At 40.1% G+C, this 22,580-nt stretch overlaps 1 protein-coding gene across 6 annotated transcripts in view; it reads left to right on the top strand.

Annotated features, from left to right (window-relative positions):
* The window catches only part of HDAC9 (histone deacetylase 9), a 343,727-nt gene that overhangs the window by 66,772 nt on the left and 254,375 nt on the right, over positions 1-22,580 (top strand). For all 6 annotated transcript variants that reach the window (XM_026649421.1, XM_024219724.3, XM_024219723.3 and 3 more), the window contains 2 exons: positions 1,577-1,698; positions 20,928-21,059. In XM_026649421.1, the coding sequence (XP_026505206.1) occupies positions 1,577-1,698; positions 20,928-21,059 (254 nt within the window). The remainder of the gene's footprint in view (positions 1-1,576; positions 1,699-20,927; positions 21,060-22,580) is intronic.

The following is a 22,580-nucleotide window of genomic DNA, read 5'->3' as shown; positions in this document are numbered from 1 at the left end:
CATGTTTCCAAAGACTTCAGCACCATTCCTGAGTCTGCCTGGATAGAGAGAAATATATGCAGCATGCTGGTGTCACCTCCTTCCCAAGAGAGGCTTAGAGACCTGAGGAGCAAACCCAAGATTCCTACCTAGATAGTCTGTTGTGCAATCTACCAAGACACCTAGATGTCCTTGATTAAGCATTTTGATCTGGTGTTTGTTCTTTTTAAACAGTTATTAAAGGTTTCCCTCTGGGGTTTTCACTGTATTGTACAGTTTGAGAATCCTGGTAACATGTTTTAATATGTAATTACATTGTTTCCAATGGCAGTACTGTACTTAATAGTTTGTGCTATATAATGTGCACTATTCTACTAATCGTAAAATTTCTGGCCCAGCAGCCAAGAGGGAAATCTGAGGTTAGGGTCTTCAGATAAGCAGGAACTAGGAAAGCTGTAGGGATAGAATTCTCAACTCCCCAAGGGAAGGAAGCACTTCATTTTTCACATTAGCAATTCCCTTTGACAAAGGCATGTAAGATGCAAGGTTGTTGTAGCCGTGTCGGTCCCAGGATATTAGAGAGACAAGGTGGGTGAGGTAATATTTTTTTATTGGACTAACTTCTGTTGGTGAGAGAGACAAGCTTTCAAGCTCCACACAGCTTACACAGAGCTCTTCTTTGGGTCACCTGAAGAGCCTTCTGTAAGCTCAAAAGCTTGTCTCTCTCACCAACAGAAGTTGGTCCAATAAAGGATATTACCTCACCCACCTTGTCTCTCTAAAGGCATGTAATGTCATTGATGGGCCCTGCTACTTCAGAGAGAGTTGCCGCAACAGGCCTGTAAAAGAGGACAGGAGTAAAATGCGTAGATATGACCTTTCAAGAAGGGCCCCACAAGAAAAAAGCTCTGTAAATTAAGTTGTTCTTGAGCCAGATGATGCAATTCCCTTGGGCATTTATGGTTGGAAAGAGCTGCCCACAATTTTTCTTGCATTGCCCAGGTGTCAGAAAGAGCTCTCCAATGTGGGACTTCACTGCTGACACTAACTTTACGTGCTGCAAAGTATTGCAGTTATGAAGTTTCATTTGCTGCCCAAACTAAAGGCAAGGTTTTGCTTTCTCCTTTACAACTCCTGGCAAACTCATCTATATTTTTCCAGGGGAGTAACACCTCCTCTTCAAAATATTGGGTAATTGCCCTACAAAAACTGACAACTCCATAGTAAAGGCCACTTTTAATTTATATTTTTATTTAATAAACAGGAATCAAATGGCTTTGCTTCAGCTGGTACAACTTAAAAAAACCCAACAACCTAAAATGTTCAATTCCCCGATCTGGTACAGATCCTGTCTGTGGGCCAACATGACTCTTATCCTTTGACTTTTATGATAAGTGCAAAAATGGCATTCTTGGGAATACTGAGCAGTTCCATAACTTACTGTAAAAGTGAAATTGGTTACATGAGCCTGTGGTTTGTGCACACTTGGAGGAGTAAGCACATAAACACAGCTGAGACATGTGGACAACATGTGTAGACGGTTACTGCTGGTCACCTCACTTACTGCTAAGTCATGACCTCTCTGTGTCTGCTTCAGGGCTGCCCACCATACCTCACTGGATCAAAGCTCTCCACCCCTGAGTGGGGCCTCTCCGTCATACAAATACACTTTACCAGGAGCACAGGATGCCAAGGATGATTTTCCACTTCGAAAAACTGGTGAGTCAGAGAACTTTGTTCTAATCCCCTACCTCACAATTCTGCCTCACTTGGTTGTTAATCGGGCTGTTGCTTAGCAAGGTATATATCATAACCTGCAACGCCTATTCAGCCGCATGATTCATTGGAAAGGTTCAAAGGTGCTAACTGTATAATTTTCCAATTTAGATTGACCCTGTGGTGTCAAGAACCAGTATTTCCCAATGCTAGCAACTAGTACAGACTCCAGTCCTGATATATGTACTTGTTAATATTTCACAATATCAGGGGAACTTGTGCATTATTATTAATAAATCTAATATTAATTCTGGGTTTAATTTGACAATCATGGCTCTCTCTCTCTCTTTCTCACATACGGTATATACTGCATTTACATTAAGGTCTTCAGAGTTCTTTTTCTTTTGGGAGGAAGTAGATAATTATTATATCAGACCATTTTCTTTGGCTGGTTGCCAAGGTTAAATATATCTATTTTAAAATCCTTCAATGTGAAATGTGAAATGTTTTAGAAGAAAGTGTTCACTTAGAAAACAAGCTTTAGCTGAACCTCTTTTCCTGACAATAGGTGAACTGTAGACTTGACTTTGTCTACTACACCATAGAGTGTGTTAAGGGGCTGGTGGCGGAGACTCGGTGCCCCTTGCCCCAGGTTTTTGCTGTGGTGACTGGCATCCAAGAATGCAGGGAGACACTAAGGGGGTGAGGGAGAAGAGAGAAGAAAACATTAGATCCCTTATTGCATGCGGCTGATGTTGAGTGATATAGTTACATTCTGAGAGAAAGTCTACCCCCCTGCTGTGCTAACTGCCTTTGAATGTGCTTCAATCACTGGGAGATTGAAAACTAACTACAGAACTGGTACTGACATAGAAGAGAAGTGGCATTTGAAACCAGTAAGCATCCAGAAAGAAAATCCAATCTACATCTAATTCTTCAGGACAGACACTCAGCTCATGTTATATCCCCTAATGTTTTCACAAGAATAGTTTAGTGCTTGTTTTTGTAAAGAATGAAAAACAAACTGCTAATTTATTCTGGCTGAATTATTCAGTCTGCTTTTGGTACACCATGGTGGCAATATAAGGATCCTATAAAAAGCTTGCTCAGGCTATTCTGTCATAATAAGCCCTTCTGCAGTTTTTTGCTTAACGGCTTTGTACAAGATGTATTTTCTGTGCCAACATGCTAGATGTTTACATTTGTTTGGAAAACAAAAGAATGCAGTCTGCACCTTCTAAAATGCTGTGAATTTTTCTGCATTTTCAAAATGCAGGTTTTAATTTTTCTTCAATTTTTACGTATTTTAAATAGTTTGATTGATATTTATGATGTGTCAGACTGTTGATCTGTAAAACAAAACATTTTCAAACACTGTAACAGTAAAGTTCTTGTGCAGCTGTTAATACTTTTATATCTCTGTGGGGGTTTCAAAATATTCCTTAATTCAATTCCCATTGTCTGTATAAGAGGACTATAATATAATTAAATGCAGATGTTTTCCATACATTATTCCAAATATTTGGGCATGCAGTGCATCAGTTACAAATAGAACTCATAAGTATATGACTCTTTAAAAAAACACACACACCATAAATAGACAAATAATGATATGATATATTCATTAGCGTAGCAGTTTTTTTGTCACTTCAGTGTTATTTGATACTTTTACTTAAATATTCTACTATGTAAACGGAGATGATATGTTCAGTATGTCATTTCTTAGCAAAGAACTGCATTTGATAGCTCTATATATCTGTTAATATAGCAACTCTTATAAATATCTTGTTTGCCTATTAAATCACTCCCAGTAGCAGAAGAGTCTTAATTTAAGCCTTCAGCATCAGCTCCACAAAGGTTCCAATGATTGTTCCCCAGGTTCAGAGTAAAATCAACAGGAACTGGAACAACGCAAGTCAAATGACCCCAAACTGATCCGGGTGGCTATAGGGCCATCCCTTAGGCAGGGGGACATTGTGGAGCCTATGTCATTCTCATGGGACCATATCAGACAAAGATGTCCCAGGAACATTCATATATATAGACAGGCTCTCTGCCTGCAGAAATCTGACCTTTGCCACCAGGGTGAACCTTTTTTTCCCTTTTCCTGGGGCTATGAATGCTTATTGCCACTGGCTTCTACCAAAATTCTGTGATTCTGAACCTGCATGCAGTCAGCAATTGCTATGAAAATGAACCTTTACATTCTGTTGAAGGTAAGAAAGGGATACCTAAAACCCAAGTTAAGAGTTAGTTTGTAATAATAGTTCTGATTTGTTTCCCAAGTTCTTATTGATGCTCTTAACATAAAGTCAAGAGGTGTCTTTTTTTTCTTTACATTTACATGGTGCCCTCAAAGGATACTTTTGATTATATTTAGTTAGTTTAGATTCAGCATATAGGAATGAGAAGCAAAGCTGAATAATGCTATCCCAACAGCTAAACTGTGAACAAGAAACACAGTATTAGGAAAGAAACATATGTAAGTCCAGGGCCGGCGCAACCCATTAGGGCGCTACAATTTGGGGGGCGGCAACCGCGGCAGTATTTCGGCGGCAGGACCTTCCGCTGCCTCTGTGGGGGCGGCATTTTGGGGTGGGACCTTCCGCCACCTAGGGTGGCAGAAAAGCTAGCGGCGCTCCTGCGTAAGTCATGAGGTTTTCCTTTTTATTTCAGCAGACTGTTTCCCCAACCTCCCCTTCCCCATCCCATCATTGTCATCATAGGGAAATGGTGTCTTGCTACTAAATCTGTTCAATTGTATTCAAAGGTCAGACTGTAAAAGGGAGAACTACTCTACTCAAATTCTGCCTACAAGACACAAAAATCCAGAATAACTGGATATTGTAGCTAATTAGTTAGTAGTCTTGATATTTACATGCTTATCATTAGATTCCAGAGTAATCACACCACTGCAGTGATTGTGAGCCCATGTATTGTTCCTTCCCCAGAAGGTGTAGAGGGACCTGTGTGTAATAAACTTGGTGCAGTGCTAGTGCACAGGGGTTTGACACTAGTTTCGGGGCTTTAGGCCAAGGATTGCAGCTCCTTGCACAGCGGCATTCACATTTGTTGTTTGCAGTGTTGTTGTAGCCATGTTGGTCGCAGGATATGAGAGAGGCAAGGTGGGTGAGGTGATATCTTTTATTTGACCAACTTCTGTTGATGGAAAGAACAAGCTTTTGAGCTTCACAGGGCTCTTCCTCAGGTCTGGAGCGGGGAACCATAATGTCCAGGTCAAATACAAGGTGAGACAGATTGTTAAGCATAAGTGGTTTACATATGTTGTAGGAGACAACTTAAAATGAAGTGGGCAATTAACACTACTGCAGTGGTAGGACAAAGGAGGATAGAAAGCAGCAGGGTGTGTTACAAATTGTTGTAATGAGCCATGAAACTAGTGTCTCTGTTAAGACCATGGCTCTTGGTGTCCAGAATTATGAATTTAAGTTCCCAGGCTCATCTTTTGAAGGTGTTGTGCAGGTTTCCTTTGAGAACAAGGACTGGGAGGTCAGATATGGAGTGATCACTTTATGAAAAGTGTTCACGCCTGGGTGATAAGCTTTTTGTTGACAGGCTCATGAAGGAGCTGAGCAGGAGGAGGACTGGGGAAGCCATTGCTTTGTTAGATACATGGATATAGATTTACCATATAGAGGAGTCACACCTGTTTAATTGAGAGCAGAATATGGCCTACAGTGTGTAGGGTCAGATTTTTAAAAGTGCTCAGCGGCCAGCAGCTCCCATTATGATTAGTGTGGGGATTCTCAAAAGCACCTAGATGACTTAGCAGCACAAGTCCCATTGATTTCCAATGGGACTGTGCTCCTAAATCACTCAGGTGCTTTTGAAAATTCCACTCAATGGAAGCTGCTCAATATTAAACACTTTTGAAAGTCAGGTAACTTTTGGGAGGCTTAAAGGGAGCAGATCTCTTTTGAAAATCTGATCATATATTTAGGTGTCTAGATGAGAGCCATTTGGAGCTGAACTCCATAATTCTCTGTATGTCTAACTGGGAAGACGTTATCTTTAGACTAGGCGCCTTTAAAATGAATATGTAACAAACCAGATGGGTTTCATGGGGGGAAGAGTTGTTCTCTAGCAAAACTTACTTTTCACCTTGTTGAAACAAAACAAAAATGTTCTGGCATAAAGCCAGAATGTTTGCATTTTCTTGGAACTGTAAATTTCACTTTCTATGCTCTAGTATTGATGCAAACCAGCAAAAGCCAGTAAATTCCAAATGAAGATTAGCCCTCTGTTTTAACTAAAGCCATGTGCCTTTTTTAAACATTGCTTATAGATGGAGCCTCTGCCTTCATTTTGCATCATTTCTTGGCGTTTGTTGGAAGAAATTCCAGAGGACACCACCATGGGTTGGAGTCCTAATCTGGCAATCAAAAGACTAGACTTTTGAATACCTTTTATATTGCAACATTCTAATAGCAGCTTCTTATCCTCTCTGCATGTTACTTTCATATTTAAATTGTGTGTTGCTCTTATAAACTGTTAGTTATGGTGCTATCCTTGAAATTATTACTGAGGGTAATGTTTTCATTTTGCTAGAGTTATAGATAGTCTGTGTTTCACCTGAGTGCTAGCTAAGGCTAATGACTAATGTTTTGGAGGTTATTTTCCTCACACTGAGCATAAATTGCAAGTTAATAGCTCTACTGCAGTGGTTTTCAACCTGTGGTCCACATACCCCTGGGGGTCCGCAAACTATGTCTAAGGGGTCCATGAAAGGTTGTCGTTACCACAGAACAATGGTTTTCAACCTATGCTCCACAGGCCCCTGGGCATCTGTAGACTACCGTATGTCTAAGATTTCCAAAGGGGTCCGCACCTCCATTCAATATTTTTTAGGGGTCTGCAAATGAAAAAAGGTTGCAAACTACTGCACAACAGCACAAATACCTGAAGCAGACATTGAAAACCAGTGCTGCTGATCAACACTTCTATTTCTGTAAGGAGCTCTCTAGATTCTGTGTCTGTAGTGCCTTACTTTGTTAGTGGACTTAACTGCAAACTTTCATCTGTGGTTTAGTATTATCTAAGAAAATGTTTGCGGCTTACTAGCCAAATATTGGAAGTGTGTACAAATGAAACTCAGAACAGTATATTTAGTTAGTAATAGCACAAGGTGCTGTTTTGATGCTATTATATTATTTCACACTGGAAAATAAAAACCTAGTGTAAGCAAAGAGTTCATTTGTGGTAAAGGAGAGGAGAGGTGTGCTGTGTACAGTGAAGCTCCAAACACAAAAACAATGGGACCACACTGGACTAGCCTGATTAGGCAGCATACTAACAACAGTCTTAGCAGGTAACCTGGCTTTATTGTGGTGGGGTGGAAGATTCTTGTATCAGAACTCAGCAAATGTATTTTTTAAGAAAGTAATTAAACTTGTTCCTTACTGTGGTTTCTTCTATGCTTATGGATTCATTAATCTGCAGGAGTGACTGCAATTGAGAAGAAAAACATTTTGTGTGAGAAAGTCTCTCTCTTCCTCGCCTCCCTGATCCACACCCCCACCTCATTCTGCCTCTGTCTACATTTTCTAGGAAAACACTCCCCTGTGAAGTAATAGTATATGAAAAGACTGTATTCGTAGGTTTCTTCTGGGTCTCCTAATTGCAAATCTTCCATTTAAAAAGTCTAGAAAGGGCCCAAATCTTCAATTACCAGATTTCCAGAAGGGAGTTATTTTCGGGCATATACATAAACTTTTAGAGGTTAGGACAGTGTACACCGTTATTAAATGGCAAGGGCATATTTGTTTTTAAAACAGTGAAAATACAGCAAAGAAAACATACTTGTCCTTATTTGTGATCTGACTTTGAGGTGCTGACAGTCCAGGGCTCCCCAAAACTGGTTGCCAAATTTAGTAGACACTCTTGAGAATTTTGCCCTAACTGATTTGCCCAAGGAGACACAGGAAATCTTTGGCAGAGCTGGGAATAAAAGTCAAATCTCCTGATTCCCAGGCCATTTGCTTCAAGACTCCTCTTCTCCTGTAACAGCTAATTACTAGGTGGAATTTTTAGCCTTGTTAAAGTCTCTATTGATAAGTTTGGAGGGCATAATTAGTAATAATAGGTTTGAGAAACAGAGGAGACTTTCACTTTTGATTAAAGAATGAATCTGAAGCAAACTGATGTTAACAGCTTCTTCCGGATTTATATAATGAACAGGCTAGAGGAAAGTTGCAATCAATTTGTACTGGAGCCCAATAGCTCTGAAGAAATATAATACTGTTGCAATCTACTTGGTACTATTCATGTTCTGTAGCTACCTGAGTTAGAGTTGTAAATGTTGTGTTGCTGCAGTTTAATCTGAGTAAAAAGTAAATCACTGCAAAATGATCTAACACAAAAATAGCAATATGATAAAATAAACCTAAATACAGCATCACAGAAAGGACCTGCCCTATTAGGATTTGATCCATACTTAAAGTCCAGCAGGATGAAACCCTTCGTTCATCCCCTGGTCTGCCGAAGATTCTTTGTAATGTATTTTATTCGTACACTCTACTTTTCAGTGTGTCAAACAAAAGGGTTCCCTTTAAATGACTATTCTAGCTCACTTTCAGGATGCTTCCCCCCCACCCCCCACCTCCTGCCAGTACATTTTAATGCAAATGTTCTTTTCTCCTTCATTTTCTGGGTTGTGAGTGCTGCAGAGTTTTATGATGATTGGATGGTACGTCTTATGAATGGAGGCTGGCTTGGATATTACTTCGGTGATTTTAAGTGATTGAGTTGATAGGAAACACACATGAGAAACTTGAATTCTCAGCTAACAATGTATTTTGAGTGATATCTAATTTAAGCTCTGATGCAGGATCAACACCTATGCTTACCTTTAATCACATAACCACTGATGCCAATTGGACTTCTCATGAATAAAATTAGCACAGCCATAAGTGTCAGCAAGATCGGGTCCTTAAATTTGTAAGTTCCTCCGCAAAGAAAACTGTGTTACCACATCTCTAAAGACCCATATGTATAGATGGCAATATATTTATAATCATTTATTCTTACATCAGTCCTCCCAGCCCTGTCGACATATGTATTACTCTTCTCTGAGCTCACACTAATTTGTTTCCTAAGTAGAAAACAAATAATCAAAACTGCACCCTATGTATTTTACATTTGTGAATTGTTTAATATGATACATGCAGATTTTGTTACACAGAAAGCTTTCCAAAAATGCTTTCACATATGAACATGCTCTGCATCAAAAAGCAAGCAGAAGACATTGGGCCCCTTTGCTCTACTCAGGCAAAGATCCCTTTGAAGCCAAGGGGAACCTTGCTTGAGTAAGGGTGTAGAATAGATCACATAATACATACATATAGGTGAAGATTTTCCAAAGTGCCTTAGGAATTTAAGAGCACAAATCCCATGGAAGGTGAGTGAAACTTGAGCTCCTAAATCTTTTTGGGGCTTTTGGAAATCTCTCCCCTACAAATAAGAGAGTTCCCATAGAGTCAAAATATGAGGGTGAAATACTGACCACATTAAAGTCAATGGCAAAGATCCACTTGATTTCAATGGAGCCAGGATTTCACCACTACTGTACCAGTGGCAGGAAAATGTTGAAAACTGGGGAAAAATCAAAGCATATAGAAAGGTGACAAAAGAGAGAGAGAGAGGTGAATACTGGAAGTCACATGATATCAGCCCGTCCAAAATAGAATATGTTGGTTAGTAAAGATTATACTTCTCTAAGCTCCTACAAAACATAGTTTCAGTGAAAATCTGTTCAAACCCACAACTCTAATTAAAGGTTTTAGCTGCCAAATAACATGTTCTGGCTAAAGCCAAATAAGTATTACAGAGTTGTTCATGAATAACGGCACAAGCTTTATACTTTGCTGTTGATTTTCTCATGGGAAAGTAATATAAATGAGAGTGATACCTCCCTGTTGGCTTTAACTGTTAGAAATGCAAAGCATGCTGAAATTGTACATAATTCTCTTCCAAAGGAAAGGAAATAGCATTTCAATGCTTTTCCTCAGTGTCTCATTGAGTTATGGTGGTGTACAATTATTCCAGTTAAATTACTCTACCAGATGGAAGGTTACATTGTATATTTAGCTAATTAAGTTTTAGGGGACTGGAATTATATCCCAGAACAAAAAGAGCATATCTGAAAGTAAACTTGTTTTAATTAAGTTCATTGTGGATGTGCAGTATCTATGCCTAATTAAGAGTTTAAAAAGGTGGTTTTCTCCCCCTCCCTTTGATTAACATGAGTTCCTTTTACAAAATCAGCCTTCATACCTACAGAATCATAGGAGTTATTGAAACATATGTTTAACAAATATTCAGGGCCAAATTCAGCCTCCACTGACTTCAATGGAGTTGCACGTTCTTATACCAGAGCTGAATTTGCCCCCGAGTTATCCATGCTGAAAACAAGACATATTGCTTTTTGTGTTTAGTTTTCTTGGCATCATGTACTGTTATAGCAAAGTCCCTACATGCTGACATTCTGCCTTACCTTTGCACAACTCTAAGCAGTATGCCTAGATAGTGTAGACCTCCCGAGCTTTCATCTACTGAGGAAATTAATGTCCTTTTAAATTCAGGGAGAAGGTGGTGATGTTTAATCCTGGGCTTCTGCAGGCTAGTGAAATACAGTGTTGTAGTTTGTTGCCTGCCATCAGATGAGTTATCAATGTTGGATTTTTTCCTAGATTAAAATCCCTGGGATTTAATCATCACATTAAATAATTCCTTCTTGTGTGGGGACTAGAGGATGTGAGCATGAATATTCTGCAGTCTACAAATCAAGCATCTAAGGGTCAAATTGTGGCCCTGCAAAAGCTTGGAGTGCCAGGGTAAGGGGATTAGCTCTGGCACTTCTGCAATGGAGAGGGTCATTTTGCTTATGTAAAGTGTAATGACTCTATGGATGTTAGGAGAGAGTGCAATGGGGAGTGGGACTAGCTAGTTACATCCACAGAATGTGTAGCTTTGTGTAGTTTCTCAGCTAGCACTGTTGGGTATACTGGGGCGGAAGTGGGGATGATGCTAATTCAATGCAGGGATATCTTCTCTAAACCAAGAAGTACTGCCAGCCATGAGCCTGACCCGACCCCTAACTAATCAATTGAGGGCTGTCCCTCACACAGGTGTACTGAGAGGTAATTGACTTGCTGCACCTTTTTCCTCCCATAATGTTAAAGTGGGGTCTAAATTTCTAAATTTGAGGGGTAAGGGAGTGGGGAAGTTCACTATGAAGTTTTCATGACTCTTCCCCCCCCCCCCATATTCCAAGACTGGTTTTTTATTTACCTATTCTTCTTCTGTTTCTTATAGCAGAAAGGATCCTCTTTTAAAATAATCTAGCTTTCCCTGTGATGCCACGGGAAAATTTAGGATAAGCCATTAAGTCATAGAATCACACCATAACTTAATATAACAAACTTTTCTTTAGGCTAACACCAAAATTATGGGTCTGATCAGGGAAACACTTCATGCACATAGTTCTTATTGAAATTGACTTTTATTGGAGGCCAGTACATGGAGTGGTTGCTTTCACATAAGTTTGTATGTAATGTGAACAAATAGCTCCATTGCATAAATTACATAATGTACATAAGCCATGAGCTGAAATGTATCCAAATTATGAGTGGTATGGAGAAGAAAGAAAGAGACGCTTCAGCTTTGGCAATGGCAGTTAATGACCTGGAGCTAGGTATGCACATGCCTAAGACTCCAGCAAACCCAAAACACAGTGTGGTCTATGCGTCCCACATAATATATATTAAAGCTCTATAGGTAAAATCCAGGCTCCATTGAAGTCAATGGGAGTTTTGTCAAGGCAGATGCAGGGCCCAGATCTGGCATATACATACATGCCAAGAGCTCCCCATAGCCAGAGAATTTTCTTCTGGCAGCTGGAAGCCAGAATCCGTTGCCTTTGCTTCCCAAGTGACACAAAGAGGCCAAATGTCATAGAGAATCCAAATTAGTGTTCATCATTTGCTCCATCTCCCTAGATTTAAAAGGCACCTAATTCTCTGCAAGAGGATGTGGTACAATATACAATATATATACCTAAATCAGCAAAGACTTCATTAGGCAAGCTTAATGCTTCCTGGGATGGCCAATGAACAGGTTTTACATTAATATGTAGACTACAAAGAAAAACAGGGAGGGAGATTCTAAAATGCATGGTAGAAATTTACAAAAGGGCTTGAGGGAAGATTTCAGTTCTGAACCTTCTTTAGGCTATAGATGAAAAACAACTAACCTTGTTAAATCTGCTTCCATAGCCTGAAGAAAGCTAAAGGGCTGAAATATCCTCTCTAATCTAATTAGCTGTTTTTAACCTGTGTTTCACTAACCCTGTTTTTTTATTTAGGGGTTGGATATTTACCTTAGTCTGAGTAAATAAAGCATTTTACCTTTTACAAAACTAAAATAAAGCAAAGGACTAAAAGGTTTCACATGTGATCAACAGTCCCTTTAAACCAAGCGGCTGACCAGGAAACAGTTTCTGTGTATGCTGAAAACAGATTAGGTGATGCAAGCCAGAAAAATAAAGCATCTTCATCCTTCACCACAGTACGTGATGCTCTAGCCTTGTTGGGACCACCCAACAGTCAGGCCCATCCGAATGGATGTTCCGTGTAGTTCTTGGAAAACCTTTAGAGGAAATAGTGCAAATGGCTTTCTCTCTCATAAATCTAACTTCAACCTGAAATGGCATTTTAAAATACCAGAATTAAAGAGCCAGTGAACTTTTAGTATAATGTGCTGGCTTTTTCCAGAGTGCCAGCCATGAGAGATGCCCATAGTATCCAAAGAATTAACTACCCATTTCCGGATCGTGTTGGAAAGTGACGTTCTAAGCACAGAGATCACACAGTGAATCAAAGGGTCGGGAGAACTAAATGGTACATCGTGGCCTTTAATAAATACAAATATTCTGAGGTGGCTGAAGAGGCTGGGGCAGCTTAAAATAGCAGCAGCCAGAAACCACCAAGTAGAACAGTGAGTATTTATGCCTCTCCCAGAAGCTAGTGCATCCTGGGATGAAGTTGAGACCCTCACACACTTCCAGTAAAGTAAGGGCCACTGGCAGCTCTCCAGCAAGCCACTGAGGGAGCAGGAAGCTCAAAACCGGCAATCCTGCTCTCTGAACCCCTTTCCCTCAGCTCTCTGCCATCTTTGGAAGGGTACTGGGCATCCCAGAATCTTCGGGAGGGAGCCCACAACGGTATCAACTACCCTTCTCGCTAATGGAGGTTTGGTACTCTTGTGCCCTCTATGCTGTCTAGGTTATTGGGAAGGACTTGGGAGCTTCTGGTCCCTCCTACCTCAGAGGTATGTGTGTGTGTGTTTCTCCTGAGCCCTCTTTCCACCCTTGCCTGCCCAGATTCTTGGGGAGCAAATATGCTCCTCTTTCTTCAACTGTCTTCACTGAAATGGCATGCTGATGAGGTGAGATGAGACACTCGCCTTAGCCACAGACTCTTGGCTTGGCACAGGTACTCCTCCCTCGGCTGCCTTTATTGGGGAAGTGTGTATGTGTGTTCTTCCCAGCCTCCCCCCGGATCCTTTGGGGACAGAAAGGGACAAAGATGCTTTCCCCCAGTAGTTTTCAGATTGCTGCTCTTCAAAATAGCAGCGGTCCCCTGTATTAAGCAGCCTCGGTTTCCTCAAGTATTGCTGTGGCTGCCCCACCCATATTGATGTACAAACATACCTAAGTCAGGCTTCTGTCTGTGGAAACAAAGAATTAGGAGAGGAATTGGGGGCTCTCAGTATCCAAAATGATATATATTTTTAAAAGACTGTCCATTTATCTTCCCTGACCTTCACTTTTCTAGAATGTACCAGAGTTACATGTTATCCCCTTTTTATTTATATATTTTAAACCACTCTTTTTGAGGGATGAGAGTATATTACAACCAGTCTTGTGTTATGTTAAGGTTTCCTTTTTATTTCAATAATTGACTGGTAAATTGCTCCAGTCTAAAGCATCATCCTACTTATTGAAAAATCAGCCTTTGAAAATGTTATTGCCTTTATTGATACTTCTAAGATATAACACTTGAAGTTTAAAAACAATTTAAATGATTAGTAATACAACTACTAGCCATGTCAGCAATTTTATTTTTTGTCAATGCAATATAATATATTATGTTAATACCACATAATATATTCAAATCAACTTAAAATATGAGTCTCCATGCCCCAAATAAAATGGCCATCTGTAACCGAAAATAAACAGAAAATACCAACCAGCAATTAAAATTACTAAATAGTATGCTAATTCTTTATTTTTGTCATATTTCTCTTTGTGGACTTAAATACATCACAACATTCCTTATTATTATTTCTCTAAATGAACTCAGGAATAGTGATTTTAGCATGAGCTATAGGGAACAAATTGACATTCTTACATAGGTTGCAACAAATCTTGGAAACATACAGAAGTTGCTGCCTGTTGAATTTTAAAAAAATTAAACAGTCACTATTGCCAAATTTAGTGTCACTACCTCTGCTTCCCTACGATTTTCTAAAACCAGCCTATGAGCTAATAAAAGGAAATGCTTTCACTATAGATCCATCCTAAGCCTTGACAAAAGCTCACTTTCTGCTCCTCAGGTTTCCTATATATGGTTTTAGCCTCAAGATGAGGACAGGCTCACTATACCCCCTATCCCATCCCCCATTTCCTGCCTGGGTTCATTAAATGCTGATTTGAAATTGGCACATACTTTTCTGATACAAAAGTACTACTGTTTTCCAGGCACCATCAGAAAGCAGTGTACTATTATCTGTTAAACACCCTTCATTTATAAGGCTTTCCCCCTTTAATGTTAGGTGTTTTTATTCCTCCAACAGGATTCTTAAATATCTGAGTATGTTTAATTAAAGAAATAGTCAAGGTAATCCTAGTGAAGAAATCTCAGCCTTGTTTGCACATTGGGGAGTGATCCAGTCCTTGGACTGCATTCTTTAATGCCAGTATCTGTAAATTGCAAGTAATTAAAGAACACTGTAATATGTGACATATTTCAGTGTATTACTTTTCTGTCTCCCATGCTTGTGTTACATCATCACACTACTCATGAGAGACTGGAGCTACTTGGGATGTCATACAGTTGAGTAAGAGGGGTGATCTCAGTGAAATCATCTGTACTTACATACAGTGTCATATTTTCTTTCTAATGTCAACATTAGGATTGTTGCTCTTTGCTGCAGTACTGTCTCCCTACAGGTCACTGGCTACCTAAGTGTGAACTATTGTATGTCTCACCCAACCATTAAGGAAATTTCCACTTGCCCTAGAGAGCAACTTGAAATGGTGTAAGGGGTGGGCGTCACAAAGTTTTAACCTACCATTTGGTTGAGTCCACCCCATTGCGACTGGCTTCCTTGCTAATGGTTCATACAGCTCTATTGCAGGTGTAGTAACATCATCTGCTGCAATGGCACTCAACAACCACCTACCTCAAAATTCCAAAAATGTATTCTGACGTAACCCACCCTTCTTCCTCTAGGACCCAAAACATCAGCTCTGCAGAGCTCCCTGCCTTTCTCAAGGAACTAGAGCACTCTTGCTATTGCTCTCAGCTGACCTCCTGAGTTTCCTATAATTCCTATGTGCTGGTTTAAATTAAAAAGATGTGTTGCGTGATTTCTAAGTGTAGTCCATTTAGAGTAGATTGGAGAAGTAATATCGAATGAGGTCCTTATGGTCAGCATTTCAGTAGACACTAAGCAAACTGATAGCAATGGGATGCTAAACTGCCAACATTACTGAAATGGCCCATAACATTTTAGACCTGAACACACATTGCAAATGAGAGTTGCATGTGCAGAATGATTCTTCGGTGCATTGACACTCCACCAACTGTCTACCGCCAACCTTTTCTTTTTGATTCTTTTTATCCAAAGCAAATTTGAATGATACATTTTCCCTTCCTTAAATTGGGGAGATACCAGCAACACTAGACACAAAGGACTAGATCCACAAATGGAGTTAGGTGTTGCAACTCCTAGCTGCCCTTCTGCCCAGTAGAATTCACAGCCCCAAACTGGGTGCCCAGGCTCCATGCATTGTATGGGAAGAGTTAGGCACCTAAGAAAGGGATTCACAGAAGCCAGCAAGGAAGCCACCTAAACTAGCCAGGAATGTGGGAGATCTGTTTTCAAATCCCTGCTCTGGGGGCCTGCCACTTCCCAGGAGAGTGCCCAAATCACCAGGCTGTTAGGTATTCAGAGATAAGTCTCTCAATCGCTCTTGTTGAAGCTTTTCCATTTTATATAATTAATTAAATATCCCCAGTAGTTAGGGGAACTCATCTGGGATGTGGGAAAGGCAAGTTCAAGTCATTGCTCCAATGAATAGCTAATTATTTATACCAAGGGGAACAGCTTAAAAGGGAGAGATTGAGAAACTCACCCTAAAATATTCACTAGAATGGTTGTTAGGACACACACTTGGGATCTGGGTTCAAATTCCTGCTCCAAATCAGACAGGGTGGGAGTTCAGATCTAGGTTCCCACATCCCAGGGTTGTGCTCTAACCACTGAGCTGTTGGGTATAATGGGAAATACACAGCCAGCCCCACAAAGTCTCATACCCAGCTGTCTTTGTGAGGATTAAGTGATGCTCAGAGCAGTCCTGCCAGACTGGGCCCTGCATGTGAGACAGGCAGGGGAATACCTAGTTTGAGAATCCTGCCATCACTTAGGAATGAGCTAGGCACCGAATGACTCAGCAGTGTCTGAATTTAGGTGGTTTTGCACATGCCCACTTGCAGAAACTTAGGTGCCTGTGGGACATTAGTGGCAGAAATGTAGGCACCCACAGGCTAGGCAGCAAGACAGTGAAGGTTTTGTGAATACCAGTGGCACCTAAATGTTGACATTAGATGCCTAAAGAGGCATTTAGGCACCTAAGTCCCTTTGTGGATCTAGTGCTGTGCTGACTGGCAATGCAAAAGCTTGATGGAGCTGAGAACCAGATGCAAATTTCTTTACAAGCTATGAGCTAGATTCATCTCTGGTTTATGCTGGCTTCTTAGTCAGCATAATCCCGCTTCTGCCTCTGCCACCAGGGATGCTATAGAGGCTCTGAGAGAAACTTCTGTTGCCCTATCCCTGTATAGCTTCCCCAATGAAGGGCAGTTGTGGAAACACCTCCTGCCCTGATTTAGGGATGCATCCTCCTTGGCTTGTAAGCGACTGCTGGTTCAGGAAAGTGGAATTTGCGCCATCCTGTACAAGCCAGACTGAATCTAGCTGTAGACTCTTACTTAATGGGACTAGTCATGTACTTAAAGTTAGGCACATGCTTAAATACCATGCTGAATCATGGTCTTAATGCGTCAGTGAACCACTATATGGAGTCATAAAGGTCTTTTTTGACTGATAATGGAGCATAGCAAAGGTTACTTCTAAGCACCAATAGTTAAACCATCATACCAAATACTCATTTAAAACCTACTACTGAATAATTTTAATACTTCTTTAGCATCTTTATCTAAGGATCTCCAAGCACTTTATAAACATTAATTAAATAAAGGGACAATGAAATGTTAAAAATTATATAGTATATTTTTGAAAAATCCTTATGAATTACCAATTAAAAAGCTTGAATACCAGAAGTGAAATAATGTAAACATATAATTTACTTTTCCCTATTTTTGCTTTTAGTTTACTTGTTAGCATTTCACTCAGTTTAAACAATGAAATTTTTAATTCTATAAATCATTTATATTAATATTGAACTATAATAAACCTTTTTTAAGAATAAAACCTATATTTGGAGTCTAAACTATCTGACAGTATCTCTTTAATGCTTACAAAACGGCTGATAGATGCCTGTTGTTACAATCATTTGATACCAGAATAAACTGAGGCCTGTAGAGATTGTGGGTGAAATCCTGAGCTGTTGAAGTCAATGAGCATTTTGTCATGACTTCAGCAGGGCTAGGGTTTTACCCTGTGGACTTCTCCAAGGTAACAGACCAAATTGATGTCTCAGCCAGGATTAGAACCGAGGACTGTTTCCTCAACCCTATACTCTAACCATCAGCCCTAACATCCTCTTCTTGCTGTATTAAAATCTGAGTTTTCACCTCTTATCATCAAGAGTCCTGTCTGGCATAGTGCTCTCAGTTTGCTGCATTTCACAAGGGATATTCAAGAAAGTCTGTTTCTGAACCTCATACTCTTCAAAGCTTTAATTTTTATCTTTTATTTGAAATATTAAAAAACTGGGTTGTTTTCTTCCTCTTCATTTGAAAATTTATTGTTTTCATTTAAATAATGATATTCCTCTTTTATGTAAGGGTTCTCTTCTTGGCTGGCGCATAAACTCAGATATCCACATAAAAGACTGCCTTCTCTGTTTATGTGATTGATTGTAATGCAGAGTGTGATGGCAACATGGTTAAAAATAGAAAGGCAATCAGTGTGACTGGGCATGAAATACATTCATATACAAGTGGAACTTCTCCCCAGTGAATGCTGAAGAGCTCTTTCTCTGGACCCAGAGGATTTACATCACATTAGTTAGTCACTGGTATGGAAATCTTCTTCTGCAGCTTGGGAATTTGAAGAATTATAAATAGAATGAACACTAACCGCAAACTGAGTCAGCACAATATATGAGTTACTTTACTTCCAAATCATAACTACATGAGATTCATGGTCTGAGCACACATAGATATGTTCCTAGTACATCAATGTAATCTTATCATACATTAATTTGTAAGTTGACAGTTCTGTACCAAAACTGTATCTCTCTAAAGAAATAAATCAGATTTGCTTTCCCATGGATGAGTCATACAGTGACTGATAAAATGTAAAATCAAAGTTAAATTTAAAGTTTTCCTCAAAGATGTCTAGTTTTGTATGAGGGTGCTATATAGTTCCTCTGAAAGCAGCACAAACAGTAGACCACATAGGAGGCAGCGTTCTCTCAGGAACTATTTAGCATCATGGGAAAAGGCATGACAAAGGTTGGTTAGAGACATTGCAAATCCAACCAGTCCTGAGTTTATTAACATTTTGTACCACTCTTTGAGCAGGCTAAATATAATAAGTTATTGACACCCCCATTGATCTATCTCAGGCATTTCTAATGTGCTCATCACTGTAGAAGCGAATGGAACAACAGGAAACAAATGCGTTCACAGTGCACATGAGAAGAGAGCTGAAATTAGAAATCCAGGCCCCACTGAAGTCAATGACAAAACTCAATGTAGCCAGGATTTCATCCCTTCTTTTCTTCCTCCATTTCTAACTCGTGTGTGTGTGTGTGCGCGCACACACATGGGAGAGATAGGGTGTGCGTGTGTGAGAGAGAGAGAAAATTTCCAACCCCTCTATGTGTTAAGACATTGATGAGCCAACATGCATGGCCAGACAATGAAACAAATTCTACCCTAAATTTACCTGCCAGGTGGCTGCACTAATCTTTAGCAGTCTGTTTGATAAAGGCTTACTTAGAAGAGCAGATAAATGGGTACATGAAACATTTTTTCATATTAGAGATGCCACAAATTAATAAACACCACAAAACCTGGTCTCTAGCATTCATATTCAAAGACTGTGTCCATTTAGTAAAGGAAAAAGGTGGAAGAACTTGCCCAGAATACATTAAATATAATTTGTAGGATTCCTGGAATTTGATCTTACTTCTTCCTTTTCAGACTGAGTTTATATTTTCATGTATAACTTTTCTCAGAATACAGCAATAAATGCAGTTGTTTTGGTGCAGCTATTCAGAAAAGGTTTTGGGCTCAGAACTGCTGAAGGTTTCGGGCTCAGAACTGGTCACTAAGAAACGTTCTCCCAATGGGCTTTGATATAAATTATATGCCTATAAGAAATCAAAAGGCCACAGCAGAGGCTTCTTCCTATGTCTACCATCAGACCAAAGTCTAAACCCAGAAGGGGATTCCCCACTATATTGTTACCAGTTTTCACCTACAGTAGGAATGTAGTAGAACAAAGCTTTCCTTGGCCTCTGGATAATTTTAATGATAAAACTGCATATTAATAACCCACATTTCTGCTGTTTGTTAACTGCTATAGAAAATTTTGTCTATCCTCATGTTGAGATACTTTTCTCTGTAGCACAGCTGGGATGAGAGAGAAATAGCAGGGATTTCACTGAGGACTGGAAACAAAAATAAACTCAGTGGCTGACTAGTGAAATTTCTTTCTTTTTCTTCTTTAACATAACCACCAAAATGCCACTCTTATTATAAATAGCTTTGACAGTGTGTTAGGTCTGTACTCCATTGAATTAAAGAGAGGGAGAAGTACATGGGGAATCATATCTGTTTAGAGGCAATTTCAAAAGAACTTAAGGGTTTTAGGAGTACAGGTCTCACTGACTTTTAATGGGCATTGTGCTGCTAAGTCTATCAAGCACTTTTGAACATCCCCAATGTATGAGGTACATATATACCATTCAAGCAGAATAATAACCACAGAAAATTAAAAAACAAAGCGATTCAGTGATTTTGCTTAGAAGAAAAAAAGTAAATAAAAATAAAGTTGTTCCCTCTTACTTTCTCTGCTGTGTCCTACCGTTGGCTCAGGGCTAGGGTAGGGGATGGCTAAGGGGGCTTTCTAGAGTGGCACCATTTCTGGGAAGAGCATATTTTAAGCTCCTCCTCCCCCTCTGGTCTGCTCAGAGTTTAGGTCCTATCTTAGGGTACGTCTACACTTACTTCCTGGTTCGGCGGCAGGCAATCGATCTTCTGGGATCGATTTATCGCATCTTGTCTAGATGCGATAAATCGATCCCGGAAGTGCTCGCTGTCGACGCCGGTACTCCAGCTCGGCGAGAGGAGTACGCGGCATCGACGGGGGAGCCTGCCTGCCGCGTCTGGACCCGCGGTAAGTTCGGACTAAGGTACTTCGAATTCAGCTACGTTATTAACGTAGCTGAATTTGCGTACCTTAGTCCGAAGTGGGGGGTTAGTGTGGACCAGGCCTTATTAGGTATGAAGTGGTAACAGTAGTGGGAGCAGCAGCTTTGCAACTGCCTCAGTCCTCCTCCCATCCACCATCTTAGGGTTGGGGCCACTTGAGGGTGCTGAGGAGCTGTAATTAAATTGCTCTCTCTTCTCTGATCATCTGGGGGCTGAGGGAGGGGTACTTGAACGAGTGGAAGCACTGTTTGGTGAAACGGCTTTTTAATTTTAAATTCTCCATTTTCTTCTCTTAATTCCCAGCCTCGGAGCCCAACTTGAAGGTGCGTTCCAGGTTAAAACAGAAGGTGACAGAAAGGAGAAGCAGCCCCTTACTCAGGCGGAAGGATGGAAATGTTGTCAGTTCATTCAAGAAGAGACTGTTTGAAGTGACAGGTAATTAAGGACTGGAGAGATTCTGCCAAAACTACTATGCTAGTAGACTGCTTAGAAGACCTGAAATATAGTTTACTGGAAACGTAATTGTGTATTGAACATAGGTGTGGAGAGAGATTTCTCTGTCAGAAAAGCAGCAATACTTAAGGTACAATTGCATACAATAATTTGCTTTATTCACTTGTGAGAAGGGCACTGTCAACTTAAAAATCACACTTCCATCAGGACACTTTTTCTTACATATCATAGTAAGTACAAAAACAAGGAACCCCTAGAATTGTTGGGATAAAAAGAGATAAGAAGGGAAAAGATTCTCTGTTGTTCCTGTTTGTTTCCAGTGTGGGTTGGTAGCACTTTGTGTATAGTCAGTGTCACTGGTTCATTGCTGGTCTCTTGCATCACTCTCCTGTACTGCTCTGTGGAGCGTGTACAAGCTCTTCCTCAGGCTCTGTAAGAGGGTGTTTAGTAGTAGTAGCAGCAGCAAAGCTGAAATGTAAACTGAAAAGGCATCTGTATGTACAGAGTGGAAGAGGAAGGAGGGAGGCAGGAGCAGTCCAAGCCCCTCCCAAAAGACAGCAAGGGAACAGAAAAACCCATATAATGCTTTAAAGGGATTTAAAAAAAAGCTATTTAAATACTAATATATACTATGTAAAGGTTGCACTATCAGAAAAATAGATTTAAAATACTTAATATAAACAAAATTCCTGTCCCTTTAATTGGAACAAGAAATGAATTAATAGCTCTCATCATACTCCCAGCAAAAAAGGAATGCTAAACCCAGATTAATCTCTTAGGAAAAGCAAACCTTTAGGAATGTAGAGAATGAAGAGTACACAGATTTTAACAAATCTAAGCAGTAGTTTAACAAGCTTGCGAACAGCTCTGAAGCCAATACGATTTAAGGTCCTGATTCAGCAAAGTACTTAGGCACATGCTTAATTCCTATTAACTTCAATGGGACTCAGGCACATACCTAAATAATGTCTTGAATAAGTATGTTCTCTCAAACTAAAACAGGATAGAGCATTATTTGCAACACTCTGTGTGTGTGTGTGTGTGTGTGTGTGTGTGTTCGCTTGTTCTTTGGCTCTTCTAACCAAGAGGAGCGGAGCAGGATAACAGTATTCTAATTAATGCATGGGTAATAGAGACAGATTTAACTTATCTATAGTTGCTTTACTAAAGACTATGCAAAGCATACTCAAGTCTTGAGCACACATGGTCAATCATCCATTAAGTCAAGAAGAGGGCTGGTCCCCTGTTGCAACCTGAAGTAACCAGCTGCAGCTCTCCCCATTGTCAAATGCCAGCTGCATGCACTCAGCGCTAGAATGATGAAGTATCTGGCAGCTGACAGTGCCGGACTCTTGGCTCTCAGCAGCAGCCCCTAGTGGAGGGAGGCAGGCAGTACAGTGGCAGCCACTGAAGGAACTCTGGAGCTCAGTCTCCAGAAGATGCTGCTGGAGACTAAATTGCCTTTATGGGACCTCTGAAGTGTAGGGACCCACAAACCATATG

This window comes from Terrapene carolina, unplaced genomic scaffold (genome assembly GCF_002925995.2).
Source record: "Terrapene carolina triunguis isolate 2854851 unplaced genomic scaffold, T_m_triunguis-2.0 Scaffold84, whole genome shotgun sequence".
In the NCBI taxonomy this organism is placed as follows: domain Eukaryota; kingdom Metazoa; phylum Chordata; order Testudines; family Emydidae; genus Terrapene; species Terrapene triunguis.
Note: the sequence above shows the minus strand (reverse complement) of the source record. Positions and strands in the feature narration are given on the sequence as shown.